Here is a 20,032-nt window from a genome sequence, read left to right on the forward strand (position 1 = left end):
CATAATAACTACAGGTGCGCTTGTACTTATAGTATACTGGTGGGTCTTAGGCTTTCTCCCTTACTCGCCAATCAAGTGTCATTGTTCCCCTCTAGTAAGTACAGTTCTATAAAGAAACTGAAGCGGAGGCGAAGGTCGAGAGGCCGGAAGTTCAGAGTGTGGTGAGGTGGAAGTAGAAGCGGTTTAGGTTGAGCGGTTTAGGTTGATTTGGAGGTAAGCGTAGTTCTTACATTTATTGTAAAGTTAGCTTAGGAGAAAAAACAGTTTGTCTCAATTGTTTAGCTCAATGTCTCTTAATTTGTTAATTGTTGACTTGGATAAAGTAAATGACTAAAGAATGGCGTATGTGGTGTGGTTCTTTATAAATCAAATAACAAGAATAAATGAAGCATTGGTGTGGAAGAAAAATTAAGAAACAAAATAATATAGGAAGAAACAAAATAATAATATGACAAAAAAACAAATTAAAGGTTTGGTACCATAAGTGACTAAGAATTGACAACATGGTCTTTATCTAATTTTCTTGGTGGTGCACAAAAATGGATGATATACAATTGATGTTGCAAGTTGGTCAACCTTTTCTTGCCTTATTTGTAAGAATGAGAAACCTTTCTTGGACTCACATTTCTTAACAATGACATATCTTGATTAGCTATGTTACTGAGTAAGTGATCAAGAATCTCATTTCATCTTCAAATGTTGATGAGGAAAATTGTACAAGGTGATGCAACTGTGATAAGCCTTAGGAGTTGGGCCTGAGCAACAGTGGAAGTGATAGAGGTTTGAGGAGAAGAGGGATAGAGCACATCTCCACTTAGATTTATTTTTCATTTTCCATGTTAGCTTTCTGCGGAAAATTGTCAGCCACGTCATATCAAATTAATTTTTTTTTTTAAAAAACATAAGTAATTTATTGTCTTATATTTTAACAAAATATAATATTTAAAACTTTATAATATTTTATTTGCATCACTCATTTAATTTTGACATGTATTCTATATATTTTTTAAATATTACTTTTGATACAATTTATTTTTTATTATACTTAAAAAAATATAAAAAAAATCTATAATTTTTTTTTATATTCATTACTTAGCTTGTTAATTTAGACTCGGTTGTAAATAGAGTAGAAAGGTCAATGTATTATTGACGATATATTAATCACTTCATCAATTATTTTTCCATAAAGTTTATGCATTAAATTGGAACGTCAATTATTATGTTGATGGCATAATAGTAAAAATACAAATCTTATAGGCAGAATCTATTATTAAACTTTTCAGTTTTTCAATTTTGTTTTAAAATATTTTAAATTTTTAAATTTTATTTTATTGAGTTTTTTAATTTAATTTAATTTTATTAAACTCTTAATTTTTATTCTCAAATTATAAGGGTTTTTATACACATGCTTTAATTAAAAAAAATCAATGAAATAAGATAAAATAAGGAATTTAATAAAATATAATTAAAAAATTCTGCACCTTAATAACGCCCGTTTGTCCATCTTTTATTATTTTATGACAAATAATGATAGAAAGAAAACAACTATAGATTTCAAAATGCACCCACTAGACTTGTTGGCAAATCAGACCTACAAAATAATAACTCGAATTTGATAAGAATAATAAGTTCAAAACAATTGAAGTTCTGATAAATAACACTTCAAAAAGCTCATAAGAGTAAGGTCAAAAAAGTGGGAAGAAGTAGTAACAAGTAACAACAGACAGCAATTAAGCACTTTTCTTTCTATCTTAGATTCTTTTTCAATTGGCCTCCACGTGACTACACTTAACTCTTTTCTATACAGACAACCAAACCCAGCCCCCATCCCAAAATGTACCATTTCTATTATAACTACTAATGTTGTCTACTACCATTACTATAGGCATAATGTGGCAAAAGCTGGAAAATTTAGGTGTGTAATATGTATTTGGCCATTATTATACCTTCACCATCATCTATCTATCCATCCATCTTCTACTCCCAAAACTATCTGAACCCATTTGTACCACACCCCAACAAAATCAAACCCAGTTCTGATTTTGCTCAGTTTTTGACCTGAAAGTTGGTTGCTTTTTAGTACTTTCTGCTGCAGGAACAAAAACCCAAATGTACCATCACTAATACTACTATAACCCACATCATCCATCAATTTCTTCTTCTTCGCCTTCCTTTAAAACAATACAAATCTCCCCTCAGAAAAAAAATATCAGACACAGCTCTGATTTTTCTCAGTTTTGACCTGAAAGTTGATTCCTTTTTAGTTCTTTCTACTGCAGAAACAAAAACCCAAAAATACCATTCCTAACTACTGCCACTCCTACTACTGTACCCGCATTTCGTCATTCATCAATCTAATATTCTTCTTTCTTAAAAACAATCAAAACCCTTTTGTCCGAAACCGAAAACAAAACAAACCCAGTTTTGAAATTGCTCAGATACTGACCTGAAGGAGTGAAAGCTTAGAGCTTTTAAAAATGTGTTATGTAGGGAAAGCAACAAAGATCTTTATTTTCATAGTAACAGTTGTTGTTGTGCTTGGTCTTACTTTAGGATTTGGGTTACTTCGCCATGGCATTCATAAATCTCACAATGCTCCTCAACAACAACAACAACCCATTTCCTTTCCTAATTCAAACCCAAATTCTCCTATTACTCAATCACCCCCCAGTTCTAATCAACCTAATATTCCTGATTCTGGATCCAATTCCAATCAACCACCTCAATATTTTAGCCCACCTACTTCAAATTTAACTCCTCCTCCTTCTCCACCTGATAGTGGTACTGTTAATGCTTCTCCTCCGCCACCGCCAACTCCGGTGCTGTTGTCTCCTCCTCCTCCAATTGCTCCGCTTATAACTGGTGCACCACCGCCTTCTTATGCTCCGCCTAGTAATACTGTGTTGGTGACTCCTGGTCCTGTGCATGCTTAGGCCATTAGTTCAAGGTTTCTTTTTAATTTTTTAATTTTTTCTGGTCAGTACTTTTTCTAAAAAAAATTTCTTTTAGGATTAAATTTTTTGATGGGTTGTATATAGGTGGTCTTTGGGTTGGCTTTTTTTTTTTTTTTTAATCTGTTTAGTCTTTTCGATTGTAATGGTGGATTTTCACTTGTTACCATTCTTGGAATTATTAGTTGAATTTTTTACGTTCTTTGCTTCTTTTATTCAGCTGATTTGAGCAAATGTGTATGGCATATTTTCTTGTGAATGGATAATTTATTAAAAGTGTTCTGTTCTTTGTTTTGATTCCTATGGACAATGTGAATTACCACATTAAAATTTACACGGAAATAAGGTTTGGCATTGTGGTGATTTTTTCTATGAATATAGATAGTACCTTTCAGCGTTATATCAGATTCATTCCTCTTCTGATATGTTAATGGATGATAGTACTCTAAGATGGGTGGATGATATTTTTAAGATCAAAGCCACAGCAGAGTTTTTGTGTGGACTTCTTTTATTATTTCCCTTAGTGGTGGTTAAGATATTATCATGATAAAGGGTTGAAGTTGTTGCCAGTAATGATTTGAGTGGTTGATGGAATGCTAAATAAGCATTTTGCATTGATATGGCCTTAGATTTCAGATTATTGAAATTGATGGTCCTCAATTTTTGTAAAGATTCAAGAAATTGCCAACTGGTAATCAGAAGACAGGGTAAAAAGAGTGAAGCCAAGGCAAAATTATGCATTTCTTTAGTTTCTTCTATATAAATGTAGGTTGGCTTGCTGAGGGATCAAGATTGCATCTTGAAGATATTCAGTACTATATGGGATATCTGCTTTTCGGATGCTGGGAATACTTTTAAGGTAAATATTTTGAACACTTTCTTGACACTATTTTAATTACTTGGAATCACCTTTTTATGCTATCAAAGATTATTTGATCCTAGAAAGGAAGCATAGCATTGGTAAGCTTCATTGTAATAAAATCCATTACTCATATTTGCATTTTGGGAGCTTATTATGAGAATCATTTGTAACAATTTTACCAAAATTGGGGCTTAGTTCTATATTAAGGTTGCAGATAATTTGGATAAGTTGGAAGTCAATTTGAAGTTGCATTTGCAGATAGATAAATATATAGAACTCATTGCTTTGAAACCTAGCATATTGAGTCCATTTGTTTTGATAAGCTTTGAAAGTTTTTAGGAATCTTTTGCTTATCAGTCCTCAAGCGCATCAGTTCTCTGTTCCTCTGATGATATTTTTCCTGGGGCATATCTACTATTTCTGTGTTCTCCATGTGCTGTGCTTCTGCAGATTATTTTGAAATTTCTAAAGAATATTATATTGCTGCACAGTTGGTCAGAATTCCTGCATTGTTTCCCATGTGAAAGTGAACTGCATGGATGGCTTAAGGTTGAGAAATGGATATCAGTGAATAAGGAACATCTATCAGACTATGACTGGAACAATCTCAGAGATAGTTTTTTTGTTTAACTGAAAACGGCAACTTCATTAACTCAATAAAGAAATTGCACCCTCATAAACATATGGCCATACGTTAGATAGGACTTCCTCCATAAGTATTTGTTCATGCACCAGATTGTGAGCCACTATAGCCAAGAAATGAGCAGGTTTATTCCCTATTCTATTAACGTAAGACTTTTAAATTTATCCATCTAAAATGATATTTTCTGGAGAGAAATGGACCTCATCAAATGTTAGAACAGTGTTGAGAATTTTCAAATATCAGCTAGTAGTTCAAAGATGAATTTGGCCCTCCATTGTTAGAGCTTGTGAATAGCGGCTACAGCATCATATTTTCAACAATAACTCGCCGAATCTCACTGTCCCAAGCAATAGATATGGCATATAACAGTGCCATTAATTCAGCCATTTCCACATCCCAAACCTCTTCAACTCTTTTGGCAGCAGATGCAATGGCACAACCAACTCCTAGTCCAGTCGCCCTTGTTGCAGGCAAAACAGAGGCATCAGCACTAGTTTTATAAACATTGATAGATAGAGAGGACCACAGTTTAACACTTGAAGCTTTTAGCAAAGATGTACGTGTATGGATAATAGCAAAGTCATCAAGTTGGGAGCAGGCATAGCATTAATTTTTGAAAAATGAAACTATTCAATTCCTGAAAATCATATTGGCCATAATAGCATCGCTATAAGATTAGTGTCATCTCTATTTAACATAGAGAAAATGATCTTCATCTAATCCACTGTGTTCACGCGATTGAATATATTAACAATCATCAATCAATGTTAACAAAATGTATTGATGGAGCAATAAATAAAATTTTTACAGGAAGTACATTTCACTCGGTGACAGTAATCTCTTATCGACATCACAAATATTTTTTGACAAGTCTGATTATTTAAATGTTAGATTTAATCTTTTTATTCTTTTCATCACTCCAATAAAAAGAGAACTCAATATCATACTACCACTCTTATAAGAAAAGAACTTGTTACTCCAATAAAAATAAAAAATAAAGAAATTATATAACTCTCAAAAAACACACTAATATTTATTTATTAAAATTAAATAATAACGAAAAAAACATTGTCGTTAATGTGGCCAAAATATAAAATCTTAATAAAAAAAAAAAAGGCGGCTGGATTTTCTTTCCTTGTAATCCATCTAAATATATATTCTTTACCAAACGAAAAAAAGAAAAAAGAAAAAAAAGGCAAATCAGTCTAGAACTGGAAGGGAATCTGAACCAGACTCGCTTGTAGTTGCGGCCTAACTTGTAGTGCTGTGGATTGACTGGACTAAAAACAAAAGGAAAAGCAAATAGTTGACTGACTTAGCAACCACCAACCCATTATCACCTTCCTCCAACAAAATGCATTCTCCACATCAAAATCCAACGCCAATTGATGCCCTATATAACAAGACTTTTCTACTGCTATACCCTTCATAACACCAACTACTATCTGGGTATAGTTACAGCAAAATATTAGCCATCATGAAGAGGTATGTATGTAATTTCTCTTAACACACGATCTGATTTTTCTTTTTTCTTTTAAGTTCTTATAGGGTTTGACGTACCAATTTTTACATATTTGGCAAAAATTATATATGATTGTGCAGTTTGATGATGAAGTTGCTACTGGTGGCGATCTTTATTATTATGGGATTCATCTCATTTTTTCCTGAAGTTGAAGCTCAAAAGGGTCCAGTGCCACCGAGTGGTGCTTTCCCATGTGTAGTTATTCCTGGTAGAGGTAATGTCTGCGGTGGCGGCCATGTTTAAAGAGAAATGATGCAGTCAAGAGAACCCAGTACGTGTTAGGTATTAATGTAATATATGCTGCGTGCATACGGTTTTATAATTGATAAAGTTTTGTGTTTGAAAAGTATGAAATAAATCCATAAGTTAATTAATTAGTGGAGCCATCAATCTGTCAGTAGGGAGGAGAAAAAATGGAAGGTAAGGTTCTCATGTCATTACTTATTAGCAGTATATAAAAGTTTTAAAATTTGTATATACTTTTTCTTGTGATCAAATCAAGCATTGTTTTCCATCAAGAAAGTGAGAGTTCGACCATCCCTTCTCAGAATTTCCAAAAAAATTAGAAAGAGAAGAAGAAGAAGAAGAAAAGAAAAACTTCTCATCAATTAAATGAAAATACAATTATATTGCATGATCGTTTTATTTTTTTTTTTTTTTGTTAGAAATGTAGTTCTACTGCTATAAAATATTTTAATTTGTATTTGAAACAAATAATGAAATTATGTTTTGTAGGACGCAATAATGGGTAATAAAATTATTGTTACATTACAATTTTTGTTATTTATTTAATAACATAAAAAAGAATTTTAGTCCCATATAAATTATAATTTTAGTCTGATGTAATACTTGACATAATTAAAAGAAAAAAGAGTTAAAATTTTTTATTTTTTTATTTATTCATACTCGCAATTGCCAATTCAATTTCAACGATCGTAATTTAAATTTTAACATTCGCTCGCTTTCAATGAATATTTGTTGAAATCGATTTGCGTCTTTTGAATATCAATTGTCACTTCAAATTTTGGTGCTAACCAATAGATTTTGATAACTGATAATTGAATGTAATGACGTATAATATTAAAAATAAATAATAAATTGAAATTATGATTACTATATTACTTTTTTAATCATAAGCAAACATGATTATTAAATATTTATTTCATTATATTAGATTGCAGTTTTCATTGTACTGAACTATATATCCATTCCATTATATTACATATTACCAAACATAGTCCAACAGTTCTTTTAGTGGAAAAACTTATACCTGGAACTTTCAACATAAATAAGAAAGTTTGACTTGCATGAGCGGAACTTCCAGCAACTATAATATAATACTAATCAGTATTTACACATTCCGTTGATCAGTCAGATATTGGGAGCAAGAGCAACTGGGGATGTGGCTCAAATGGTAGAGCGCTCGCTTTGCATGCGAGAGGCACGGGGTTCGATCCCCCGCATCTCCAAGCTTTTTAATTTTTTGTTTTTTCCTTTGATGCAATTTCTTTGATTAATGAAATTGACAATTACGGGTGGAAGTTGAAAGAGTTTTGAAGATGAAAGAAATAAGAAGATTATTTGTCTATTTTGCTTAGATTATTTAACTATTTATACGCAACGTGTAGAGTGCTTATAGGTTGATTTTAATTGAAAAAGAATATCAAATATCATTGCAATGCAAAAACATGATCCAATTAAATTGACAAAATTGGTTTCCTGTTGGTAGGCTCTCATTCAATTCTAATTCTCATATATATTTTTATTTGGCAATCATAAAATAGAAGGATATATTGGGTATTGACCATCTCAGATTATCATCACTTATTTGTTAATTCCTTTAATTCTTCTCAAAATTTTAACAAATAATTGAACCAGAGCAGATGGATAAATTACCATTAAAATCCATCCCTACTGTCCCTAATAATAAAAATCTGTCAAATTTGATTATTTAATTTTAAGGTGTTTCTACTATTACTTTATTTAAAATAAAGTAAATTTATTGCGTTTTAGAAAACCATTTATTCATAAAGATTTTAATTTGATTTATTAAAATTCATATATAAGAATGATGGGCAACCTACTAAATTAATATAATTTTCGTAATTCTATTTAGTGACAAAAATTATGATATTATAAAAATGTGATTCATTTTATATAAATTAATAATTTAAAGAAAAATTTGGTAAGTTAACATAAAATAAAAAAAAAATTTAATCACGAATATAATTATTATCCTATAAAAATATTAATTCTTTTTACACTATTTCATAAACTAAAACTATTTATTAATATTAATTTTATGAAAATAATTATTGATATTATAAAAATATAATTATTTTTGCATGCGAGAGGCATGGATTCGATTTCCCCGCATCTCCAAGTTTTTAGATTATTTTTATGTAATTTTCTTAATGAAAAATTGGTAAACTAAATGAAGAATATAAGTGCAAACTAGTACCTATTTTTATGAAAAATGATAATTTTCATATTTTTTAAAATTATACTTATAAAAAAATCACAATATTATGACAATGTAAATAATTTTATATAAGTTAATAATTTATAAAAATTAATTTTTATAAAAAATAATATAATTTCTTATCATTGTGAAAAATTTGTTAATTTATAAAAATTTGTAAAATTAATAGGTGCATGCACTTTTCGTACTATGTTGATTATTTTAGCATATTTAGTAACTTATAATTATGGATTAATAAAATTGAAAATCTTTATTATCTAAATAAACTTAATAAATTTATAAAAACTGTTTTATTTTAAGCTAAATTGAACACTAATAATAAAATCCTTCTGTAATTATAAATTAACTAGTATGTCCTTTTAAATGAAAACAAACCGGCATAAGTTAGTAATTATAGTAACATCTTTTTAAACTTTTTATATTTGCATAATTAATAATTTTTGATATTTAATAAAATTGTTTAAAAACGACTATAGTTTATAAATGATATTTATACTATCTAATAATTTATTATATTGGATATATCAAGTTCATAGGTCATATAAAGATAATAATATATGATACTAAATTAGCATATGATGAAATTTTTCTATCTAGATGTATATATTAATATTATAAATATAGTAAAATATCTCTATAATAATGGTAAAAAAATTTATAATTTTAATTTGAGTCAGTTATAAATATAAATAAATTTTTATAATAAAAAATTATAAATTTTTTAAATTTTTTCCTTAAAAAAATATTTTTATATATATTAACTTTTATATGTATATTACTAAAATTATATGTTATGGGATATTTTATTTTACGATTGTATTATTTTGTATCATTAATTTTATTTGTATTAAACCAGTTTTCATCAACTTTGCATATTTCATATCTGTTTTTGTCATTTTATTAACAAAATTAAATATTAAGTCTATGATATATTTTTATTAAATATTCTACCAATTAATAATTTCTGTTAATTAATATATTAGCTAGCCATTGCCCAGGAAAAATAAAAGAGAAACGGCGTCCGATTCTGAGGCAAGCAAACGACAGCGCGTTTAGAAGCACTATAAATTCGATGGAATTCTGAAATCTGTGTTTTCTTTTCCCTGTTGCTGGTATTCGCTCACCTTGCCGCCGGATACAGCAGCGCCTGTGAGGTAACTCCTTTTGCGCTTTCTCTTTCAGTTTCTGTTTCTCTATTTGAAACTTTGTTTTGTATCCTTAACTTTTCTTTTTTACATTTAAAGTTTGAATGGCGAAACAAAAACCTATCCATTAAGCTTATTCTCTATCCAATCTTTGGCTCAATCTGTTAACACTTAACCCTACATACTTGAACTGTCAACTTTCTTGTAGGAGCTAAAACACAATTTAGTACCAGCGTTGAATTTTAATGGTCAGGAATCTAAATAGTCTCTTTTTGGTCATGTCTCTAACTAAGTTAGCAGTGAAAACTTATGTGTTCTCTTTTCCCCATAAACTGCTTTCCACATTAATTTATGAGTATAGATTAATTTGACATGTTTTTCATATTATATTTATGCTCTTTTGCAATTCAACATTACAAGCCTTAATCTTTTTCAGTACTATGTTAAAAGGTCTTTCTTTTCTTTTCTGAAGTTATTTTCTTAATCATTAGTTTATTTTAATTGGGAATTGAAGGGTTTAATGGCGTTGCTGAAGAGAAAGTCAGTTGAATATCCATCTGGGGAGTCACTCCCTCCTCAAAAACAGCAGAGAGAGAATGGTATGGCAACTGCTGATGAGCCGGTTGCCTGCTTACATGATGTGTCATATCCAGAGAATTCTGTGCCACCTCCTCGCTTGGATTCCTCAGTTCAAAAGGACTTGAAGCCAGCAAAAGAATTCCCATTTACTCTTGACCCTTTTCAGTCTGAAGCTATTAAGTGCCTCAATAATGGCGAGTCTGTCATGGTAAGTGTCCTATCCTTAAATTATAAGATGTTATTATGGTGTGCATGCTATAGCTTTTCTTTTATACATATGGCGATATGCATCTTGAGAAACATGGCAAGTAGGTTGTTTAAGAGAGACTAAAGTTCTGAAATTCAGTGACTGATAGAAAGTTATCATGCATTATTATATAACATAACCAAGGTTATCTTCTTAGGAAAGGATGTCTGATTTTAGGATTTTCTTGGTGCTTCATGGACTATTAGAGCATATTAACAAGGTGAATGTGAATTAACTGAAGTTAAACAAGTAAATCAAGTTCTTAAGTTGGGCCAAGTTCTGTTCCGATATTACAGTATTGGAAATTCCAATTTTACAGTGGTATGTACAATCAGGGCATCATGGTATTTCTTGAGCTTTTAAAGTTAAAAGTTGATGTATAGATGTATTAGGCCTTTGAAGGAAAATTTCTTGCTTTCGGAATGATAAAATTTTATCTAAAATTTGTACAAGTAACTTAATGCATAACATTCCATGTATTTACAGGTCTCAGCACATACATCAGCTGGAAAAACTGTGGTAGCTTTATATGCTATTGCAATGTCTCTGAGAAATCAGCAGCGCGTCATATACACTTCACCCATTAAGGCACTTAGCAATCAAAAATATAGGGAGTTCAAGGAAGAATTCTCAGATGTAGGTTTGATGACAGGAGATGTCACAATTGAGCCTAATGCTTCTTGCTTGGTGAGTGTTGTTTGATATCAGTTTTTCGTTTTTTTTAATAGCTATATGTCACTTGTGTTTGAGCATCTAAGTGACAATTTCATTTTAGGTGATGACAACAGAAATCTGGCGCAGTATGCAATATAAAGGATCTGAAATTACTCGTGAGGTAGCTTGGGTAATTTTTGATGAAGTACATTATATGCGTGATCGAGAAAGAGGTGTGGTATGGGAAGAAAGCATTGTTATGGCCCCAAAAAATTCCCGATTTGTGTTCCTTTCTGCAACTGTGCCTAATGCAAAAGAATTTGCTGATTGGGTGGCAAAGGTCAGTTTCACTTCAGTTGGTTTCCAAATTTTTAAGTTAAGGCAATTAAAGACGCTTGTCGGTACTCTTGATATTATGCCCAGGTCATTTGCTCTTGGTGCTTTTTTTATGAGAATGTCATCATACTTGGGTACTTATAAATTTCATCCTTTGGAATTAGAATAATCAGAAGAATTGGAATAAAATTAAAGAATGACAAATGCTTGAGTGTCGTCATAGGGCAAAAAAGGATATTTACAATGTTAAGGGAGAAAAGGGAGTATGTCCTATAGGTAAAGATGCAATGAAATGCACTCCACTCACACTTCCTTGACCTGTTGCCATACTATGAATTAATATTCTGATAATTGAATTTTGAGGCCCGGAATTTGTGAGACATTCAGGGAAATTGCTCTTGTGCTATTTCCCTCTTTGGTACTCCTTTCTGCATCTTTTCTTTTTTTGCTCCCTCTTTGCCCTTTTGAATACGCCATCCATGTTATGCAATTGATTGGGACTCATTATGATAGAATCACAACTGAATACATCTCTCCTTTTCTATTTTTTACTTGTTAATTTTACCTGTGATATTTGTCATGTATCACTTGCTAGCTTCTCTATTATATTTGTGGCATCAATGATAACTATTAACCATACTATTAGTATACACCATCTCTATGCAACTCATGGAGCCTCCTTTTTACATTAAATTATTGGAAGCCACCAAAATTATTTAATTTGTTAGTGGAGAAATATTGTTGCTTAACCACATGGCTTTAATCCAGGTTCACCAACAACCTTGTCACATCGTTTATACTGATTATCGACCAACGCCCCTTCAGCATTATATTTTTCCTGCCGGAGCTGACGGTTTATACCTAGTGGTGGATGAAAAGGGAAAATTTCGAGAGGACAGCTTTCAAAAAGCAGTGAATGCACTAGTTCCAAAGAGTGAGGGTGAGAAGAAAAGGGAGAATGGGAAGTGGCAGAAAGGTTTAGTAATGGGGAAACTTGGAGAAGAAAGTGACATCTTTAAGATGGTTAAAATGATCATTGAACGCCAATATGATCCGGTCATTCTTTTCAGCTTTAGCAAAAGAGAATGTGAATTTCTTGCCATGCAGGTAAGTTATTGTATTTTTTTCTTCTTTAATGCTCCTGGTCCCAAATCTTTTCCTTCAGGGACATGCAAAATTTAGGGGAAAAAGGATTTTTCTTTTTCTTTTTTTTTTTTTTTTTTGGTGTTATCGGGGTGGGGAAATTAGAGCCCTGAGTTCCTGACCTCTTGCGCTTCGATGCTGGTACTTGACGACCTGGTTATGAGCCTAATGTTTGGTCCTTAAATTTGCTTTTCGGTGCTTTACTTGTGAGCTTATTCCACAACTTTGGTAATTGAATGGGTTTTATTTTAATGACTCTTTGAGTTCTTGATAGCTGTATTTGAATTTATAATTAGCAGTATTGGGTGCCTGCGCAGCATGCTGCTACATGGTAATGAAAATATCAACATGACTCGAATGACTGTAAATTTACATTGCTTGTCATATCTTTACACAAAAGAGTAGTGCAGACTGCAGACATTGCATTTATTTTCTTTTGTTTATAATCCATGGTCTTGGCTTTCCCTCTATTTTTCTAGATGGCAAAAATGGATCTAAACGAGGATGATGAGAAAGTGAACATAGAAACCATTTTTTGGAGTGCCATGGACATGCTTTCAGATGATGACAAAAAACTACCTCAGGTAAGTTGTTATTCTCTTCTTCACTGTATCCCTGGCTCTCTTTGTTTTTAAATTCAGTATTCTTTTGACCTTTAATGTAAGATATACTTGTTAAGTATTGTTCAGATGAGCTACTGTGTGGGTTTCCCTCTTTGTTATTTATGTATTCTGTCGCCATGTTGCGTGTCATATTGTTTGAATTATCTTATAGATCTGTACGCTCTCACTCTCTCTCTCTCTCTCTCTCTCTCTCTCTCTCTCTCTCTCTGAATGTTCTGGAATTTCCATGTCAATCATGTTTAGTTTTTCTGATTTATCTGGGGCTAAGCTTTGTGATCTTGTAATCAAGCAGATAGTTTGAGTTTAATTAGCATGCCTACAATTTGTAATTTTACAACAAACTTTTAAACACGATCTGCTCTTTCATATGGACTGTGGATTTCTTTTTTGTATTTTTTGTCTTTATGTAGATTATTTGATGTTTGTTTGTTTGTTCTTTTTTGGCCGTTTAGTAATCAGGAGCTGCTCAAAATCTTATTTTCATTGTTGTAGTACAAAATGGCGTAGCAATTACCTGGTTATGAATACTCTTCAGTTTGATCTTCAATTTGAAACTTGCGATTTATTTCTGGCACATCATCTCTCAAGAATTTGAACTGTCAATGACGATTGCAAGGAAAAGATTTTGTTTTTCCTTTGGTAATTGTACTTGATAAAGGAATTTTATGGTACTTTGTTTTTAACTAAGGACTCTTAATGTTTGACACATTGTTGCCCTATGGCCTGCTGCTACAGAACTATGGCCTTGGCCTAATCTTTGCAGTAACATGTGGTTTTTGCCTGACAAAAAATTATAGGCCTTCGATTCTATATATCCATTTTCTTTCACCAATTCCAAATAAGCTAATTTGCTGGTAAAAAATATTGACCCTTTTCTGTTATAATTTGCAGGTTTCAAATATGTTACCCCTCTTAAAGCGGGGAATAGGTGTGCACCATTCTGGCTTGCTTCCCATTCTAAAAGAAGTGATTGAGATTTTGTTTCAAGAAGGGTTGATCAAGGTATATTATGCTAATGTTTTAGTTGTGATTGTACATATTTTTTAAAATTCTGTTAGCTTGGGTAACTAGATATACCATCATTATTTAACTAGAATAGTTTAGATTCAGTACTATATCTCCATTTATTTCACCAAATATTCTCATGGTTAGTTTGGGCAACTAGGTAAAACATTCCTATTTAACTAGAAGAGTTTAGATTCAGTCCCAAACATTCTCATGGTTCTGTGATTTGCATGAAATATGTTCTTAAAGTCATGCACTGATGCTAGTTTACTTTTTCGCAAGATGTTGACAAGGTTGTCTCGTGATACCTTTTAGGGCATCAAACAATCTTTTCATGCTCCTCTTCTCTCTTTCTCTCTGTTTTTTTCTTAATCATTTACATACTCAGATTTGTTTGGATGACTAGTTAAGTAGCTACAAATAGTGATAGTAATGAAGGCATAATTAGATGCAGTTGCTCTTTTGTCGAAGAACATATATCCATTAGTTTTTTTTCCTAATATTTGTTATCTTATGTTCAACCTCTTTCTTTCTTCCCTTTTAATTTATTGGAGAATATGATTATTGAAACATTTTCCTTTAGTGTCTATTTGCTACAGAGACCTTCAGCATAGGTTTGAACATGCCTGCAAAAACTGTGGTGTTCAGCAATGTTCGTAAATTTGATGGGGACAAGTTCAGATGGTTATCTAGTGGTGAGTACATACAAATGAGCGGACGTGCTGGTCGTCGAGGAATTGATGAACGTGGGATATGCATCCTTATGGTGGATGAGAAACTTGAGCCTTCCACAGCTAAAATGATGCTTAAAGGAAGTGCTGACAGTTTGAACAGGTATTTTTGAATTTGTGAGTCGTGTCCTGGTTAAATTGCTTAATCTTAACTTACAATTTGTTATTTCTAACATTGCTAAATTCTGTTTCTCTTTCATTTGCCAGCAGTTGTTTGTCTTTCTGTGAGGTAGCATTGATAATTTAGCTTTCTAAGTCCAACCCAGTAACTTTGTATAATCAAGATCAGAGAATTTGGCTGTCAATTTAACTCTTATGTTAATTTTTTATGCTCATCAGGCATTGCCTGAATGATGTTAATGTCACAGGATACTAATTCATACAAATGAAGATAGAAAAGAAACTCATATAAACAAAATCTAAATGAATGAAAGAATGTGGAAAAGAAACACTGATGGGTTTTCTTGGTTTCACCTTTCATAAGATGATATGGATAGTTCTTTTATTTTCTTGGAATTGCTTTGTTGACTTATATTTCCACTGCGTTTCCAGTGCCTTCCATTTAAGCTACAACATGCTTTTAAATCAGATGCGCTGTGAAGATGGGGATCCTGAAAATTTACTACGCAATTCATTCTATCAGTTCCAAGCTGATCGTGCCATTCCTGATCTTGAGGTCAGTTGCTGTTACAGAGGCCAGAAAATATGAAACTTCATGGTAGATTTTGGTTAAATTTGATTCAGAATAAGCAATTTAAATGACTATTACTGTAAAAGTTTATGGCTAATTAGCACATTAAGGTATTTTTTGAAAAAAGAAATATTTTAAATGCATTTAGTGTTAACATGTTATAATATAATAAGTAGCATCCTATTGTTTTGGACCAACTAATTGGTACACCACTTGAGGTCAGCTTATTTTTAGTTCTTTTACAGAGAAGCGAACTAAATGGTTGCGGAGTTTATGCATTAATTTTTGGTACCTTTATTTAGAATGCTAATAGATCTACTAGTTAATAAATTATTTTTGGTCACTTTTAAAAATGCATTGGTGTTCGGTAGATCCCATACTGATTGGTGCTTTGAAGGCTAATCAAAAGATGTCATGAATTTGTACTGTGCAATTGAATGACATCCCATACTAATCTATAATTTTAATTTCAGTTGGGATTTTAAAGAGCAATGAAGTGATTTGATTGACATTTGCATATGTATGGATAATGAAGTAATCTGACACAACGAAGATAAGAATGGCTCACAGTACAAGTAGTCTAGGACATAGAACTGACTTTCCAGAAGAACTTGTCTGTCTGTTATTAGAGACTAAAACGAGAAAAATTAAATATTGAAGAAATTTCTTAAATTGGAAATGTGGAGAGAGAGAGAGAGAGAGAGAGAGAGGAAAGTGTCTGTTATAAGTTTTCACTTTATATTTGCCCACTTGCATAGCCTTATCTCTAGGTAATCTGAATGCTTTCAGAAACAAGTGAAAGTCCTAGAAGATGAAAGGAACTCAATGATAATTGAAGAAGAAGATAGTCTAAAGAATTATTATGATCTGATTCAGCAATATAAAAGTTTGAAGAAAGACGCTCGTGATATAGTGTTTTCTCCAAAGTACTGCTTACCTTTTCTGCAGCCAGGCAGAATTGTATGCATCCAGTGCAGTGGGGTTGATGAAAACTCCCCATCTTTCTCTGTTGAAGACCACGTAACATGGGGAGTAGTAATCAGTTTTGACCGAGTCAAAAGCTTTTCTGAAGGTGAGGATACTCTTAGTAGTTTTTCTGGCTCTTCTATGGCATCAGAATTCAGTTTGTTTTATTATGATGGTCAATTCCTGATCCAGATGATGCAAGTAGAAAACCTGAAGATTCGAACTACACAGTGGATGTTCTTACAAGATGTGTTGTGAGCAGAGATGGAGTTGCCGAAAAAAGCTTCAAGATTGTTCCGCTGAAAGAGCCTGGAGAGCCTCTTGTGGTTTCTATTCCTGTCTCTGAGGTAAGCTACTTGTCTTCACCTTGTTCACTGTTTCTCCAAATGTCATGTTGAAATTCCTTCAGTATGCTTTAGTTACAAAGGAAGAAACATAGCAAACTTAATTAAATTGATAATTTTATCTTCTATTTGATCGAAAATTATTAGCTGTCAAATTTCTGTAGTCGTACAAAAAATTGGCGGTTTTTCTTTGGTTCATAGCATTTACTGTGTAACAAGTTAAATTGCTTTTTTCTTTTCTTTACAAACTTTGTTTCTTTTACTCAATACTGGGGTCTAGTTGTTGAACTTGTCACAATGTTATTCGAGCACAGGCATTTCCAAAGGATGATTCCTCTGTTACTGATCATATTTTTCTAATTTGATTTATAGGTTTATCATTATATAGATTAATAGTCTAATTAGAAATTGCTTGTTAAAGTAGAAGGAACCTGACAACCTGTGCTGTTAAGTTTCTAATTCATTTCTGTTTGAATCTGTCTGCAGTCCCCATGCTGTTAATTCTTTCTCTTAAGATGCATCTTTTTTTCATTTGTTTTGTCATTCATGACATCATGCTAAAGAAGATATAATGTTCTCACATCTAATCTCTTGGACAGATTACTAGTCTGAGTAGTGCGCGCTTGTACATGGCAAAGGACCTTTTGCCATTGGAAGTACGAGAGAACACCCTAAAGCAGGTTATAGAATTTCTTTCTAGAAAACCTACTGGATTGCCACTAGATCCTGAAGCAGACATGAAGGTATTACTGCTTCATTCATGTAGTATGCATTTTTCTTTTCTATTAAATATTTCCTCAACTGCCCTGTAATTTTCATTCTTCAGATTAAAAGTAGCTCATACAAAAAGGCGGTCCGGCGAATAGAGGCTTTAGAGAACCTCTTTGAAAAGCATGAAATTGCAAAATCTCCCCTTATTGATCAAAAACTGAAAGTTTTACACAAGAAGCAAGAATTAACAGCTAAGATTAAGTCAGTCAAGAAAACTCTGCGTTCTTCCACTGCCTTGGCATTTAAAGATGAGCTTAAGGCCAGAAAAAGAGTTCTTCGAAGGCTCGGGTAATCAAACTTTATCCTGCCCTTTTTTGGAAGTTTGGGGGTGATATATTATGTATCAATTGTTAATCTTTCTTCTTTATTTGGGATACTTTGTGAAGAACAAGTTGTATGCATACTAACACAGGCATGCATTCAAATAAAATTTATGGCAAATGATGAAAACAAGTACATGACAAGAAGAACAGGCGTGTACGTAGCAAATTCAGCAATTAAGGAAAACAAATACATGACAAAGAAATTGCTTTTTGCTATGTTTAATTGGAACACTTTGTACAATTTAGATGCTCCTGTTGGTTGATTCTGTAATGTTAGAGCATGAAAATAATTTCTTCGCATTTTGATGAGTGAAATCTATGCCGTAGTCTCTTACTTGGAGGTCATGTCCTGTGATGTGTTAATTGTCTCTATGATTATGGTCAGTATGCCTCTAGAATCGATACCTTCTTCCATGCGATCTGACTGTTTAATAACTGGTTGAGTATTTAATTCTATTGCAGATATGTGACAAGTGATGATGTACTGGAGTTGAAAGGGAAAGTTGCTTGTGAAATTAGTAGTGCCGATGAGTTGACCCTGACAGAGCTTATGTTCAATGGTGTCTTAAAGGACATAAAGGTTGAGGAGATGGTATCTCTTCTTTCATGTTTTGTGTGGCAAGAGAAGCTGCAGGATGCTGGAAAACCTAGGGAAGAACTTGACATGCTTTTTACACAATTACAAGATACAGCTCGAAGAGTTGCTAAACTTCAGCTTGAATGCAAGGTACACTTTAGTACGCCTTCTTCTCTTATTTGCTTGCATGTGCAGTCTATGGGGAGAAGGGAAGATATTAAACTCATATTTCAAACATGGATTTTGGAACTCAAATTAGACAATAAACATTGGAGATTTTGTATTGGAACTACTTTTGTTACAAGTACGGTGATTGAAGTTGGTTTCTAGAAATTGCAGTCTCAAGTTTTTCATGAGGTAGGGAAGGACGGTAGATGGACTTAGAAAAGTCCCTATCCAAGTTAATCAATTGAAAATGCAGCTGTGTGTGACATAATGTCCAGACCTTTGGATTATTCTAAGTCCAACAAAATTGCAACTGCAGAATGAATTATGTTAGATAATGAGTATCTAGCCCAACCATTCTAAGAATGCAAATCTTCATGAATTTGTTATCTATCAAATTCATCTCCCCGGAATGTTTCTTTTGCTTAATTTAATTGCTGTTGTCCTATAATGACAGGTCCAAATTGATGTGGAGGATTTTGTAAGTTCATTTCGGCCTGATATCATGGAAGCTGTATATGCTTGGGCAAAGGGATCCAAATTCTATGAAATCATGGAAATTACACAGGTTTTTGAGGGGAGCTTGATCAGGGCAATTAGGAGATTGGAAGAAGTTCTTCAGCAGCTTATACAGGCAGCAAAGTCTATTGGTGAAACAGAGCTGGAGGCGAAATTTGAAGAGGCTGTTTCCAAGATTAAGAGGGACATAGTGTTTGCAGCGTCTTTATACTTGTAGTTGATATATATTATAGTTCCTCCGTGTTTCTGTAGTGAGTTATAATGGGGAAAAAGAAATTCCTCTTCAGAGTGGAATTTCTTTATAAAACTGCTAACAGAATATACAACATGAGAGAACCTCCATTCATATTACTTGCAAATAGAAGTGTATGGGAAAACCAAAACCACTTTGTGGAGGGCCTTGTGAAGCTGAGCTGAAGAATCGAATTACTCGATGTGAAACTTCTACGCCTACAAGATGAGCTCCTTTAAGGCGTCCTTATGGCCTATTCTCTGCTTTCAGTGACAGAGTATCTTTTGAGGACTGGAAAGATAAGGTTCTCCAAGTCACCAGTATGTCAGAAAAGAGAGGAACACAACTCTGCAACTCTTCTTGATGTCCTCCCCCCCCCCCCCCCCCCCCCCCCATATCTGGGTTATTCCTATGATGGAATGGAACGCAAAATGTGTTAGATGGTCAACTAGCCATTCTGCTGCTTTCTTTTGTTGATTATTTTTCTTGAAAGAAATTTGAGACAACTGCTCAAGTGATAC

General features: G+C 32.7%; 2 protein-coding genes and 1 non-coding gene across 4 annotated transcripts; all 3 read left to right on the top strand.

Annotated features, from left to right (window-relative positions):
* Positions 1-1,851: 1,851 nt before the first annotated feature.
* On the top strand, positions 1,852-6,455 carry LOC8262591 (extensin). Of its 2 annotated transcripts, XR_007216514.1 has the most exons (3): positions 2,937-3,810; positions 4,305-5,941; positions 6,059-6,455. XR_007216514.1 is itself a non-coding variant. In XM_048376253.1 (2 exons), exon 1 carries the CDS (start codon positions 2,478-2,480, stop codon positions 2,931-2,933), a length of 456 nt encoding a protein of 151 aa, XP_048232210.1. In that variant the 5' UTR covers positions 1,852-2,477; the 3' UTR covers positions 2,934-5,941; positions 6,059-6,455. The 2 variants fall into 2 exon arrangements, 1 of the variants encoding a protein (XP_048232210.1); XM_048376253.1 differs by having other exon boundaries at positions 1,852-5,941.
* Positions 6,456-7,374: 919 nt separating this feature from the next.
* On the top strand, positions 7,375-7,447 carry TRNAA-UGC. Its single transcript has one exon. It is a non-coding gene; the product is annotated as a tRNA-Ala (tRNA).
* Positions 7,448-9,477: 2,030 nt separating this feature from the next.
* LOC8262570 (DExH-box ATP-dependent RNA helicase DExH9) lies at positions 9,478-19,959 on the top strand. The gene is made up of 15 exons (XM_015724571.3): positions 9,478-9,614; positions 10,120-10,392; positions 10,918-11,118; positions 11,207-11,425; positions 12,190-12,528; positions 13,044-13,148; positions 14,079-14,189; positions 14,776-15,026; positions 15,476-15,599; positions 16,404-16,686; positions 16,773-16,927; positions 17,524-17,667; positions 17,751-17,983; positions 18,481-18,745; positions 19,218-19,959. The coding sequence occupies exons 2-15, from the start codon at positions 10,126-10,128 to the stop codon at positions 19,494-19,496; spliced, it is 2,976 nt and encodes a 991-aa protein (XP_015580057.2). The 5' UTR covers positions 9,478-9,614; positions 10,120-10,125; the 3' UTR covers positions 19,497-19,959.
* The last annotated feature ends 73 nt before the right edge of the window (positions 19,960-20,032 follow it).

Source organism: Ricinus communis, chromosome 6 (assembly GCF_019578655.1).
Source record: "Ricinus communis isolate WT05 ecotype wild-type chromosome 6, ASM1957865v1, whole genome shotgun sequence".
In the NCBI taxonomy this organism is placed as follows: Eukaryota; Viridiplantae; Streptophyta; class Magnoliopsida; order Malpighiales; family Euphorbiaceae; genus Ricinus; species Ricinus communis.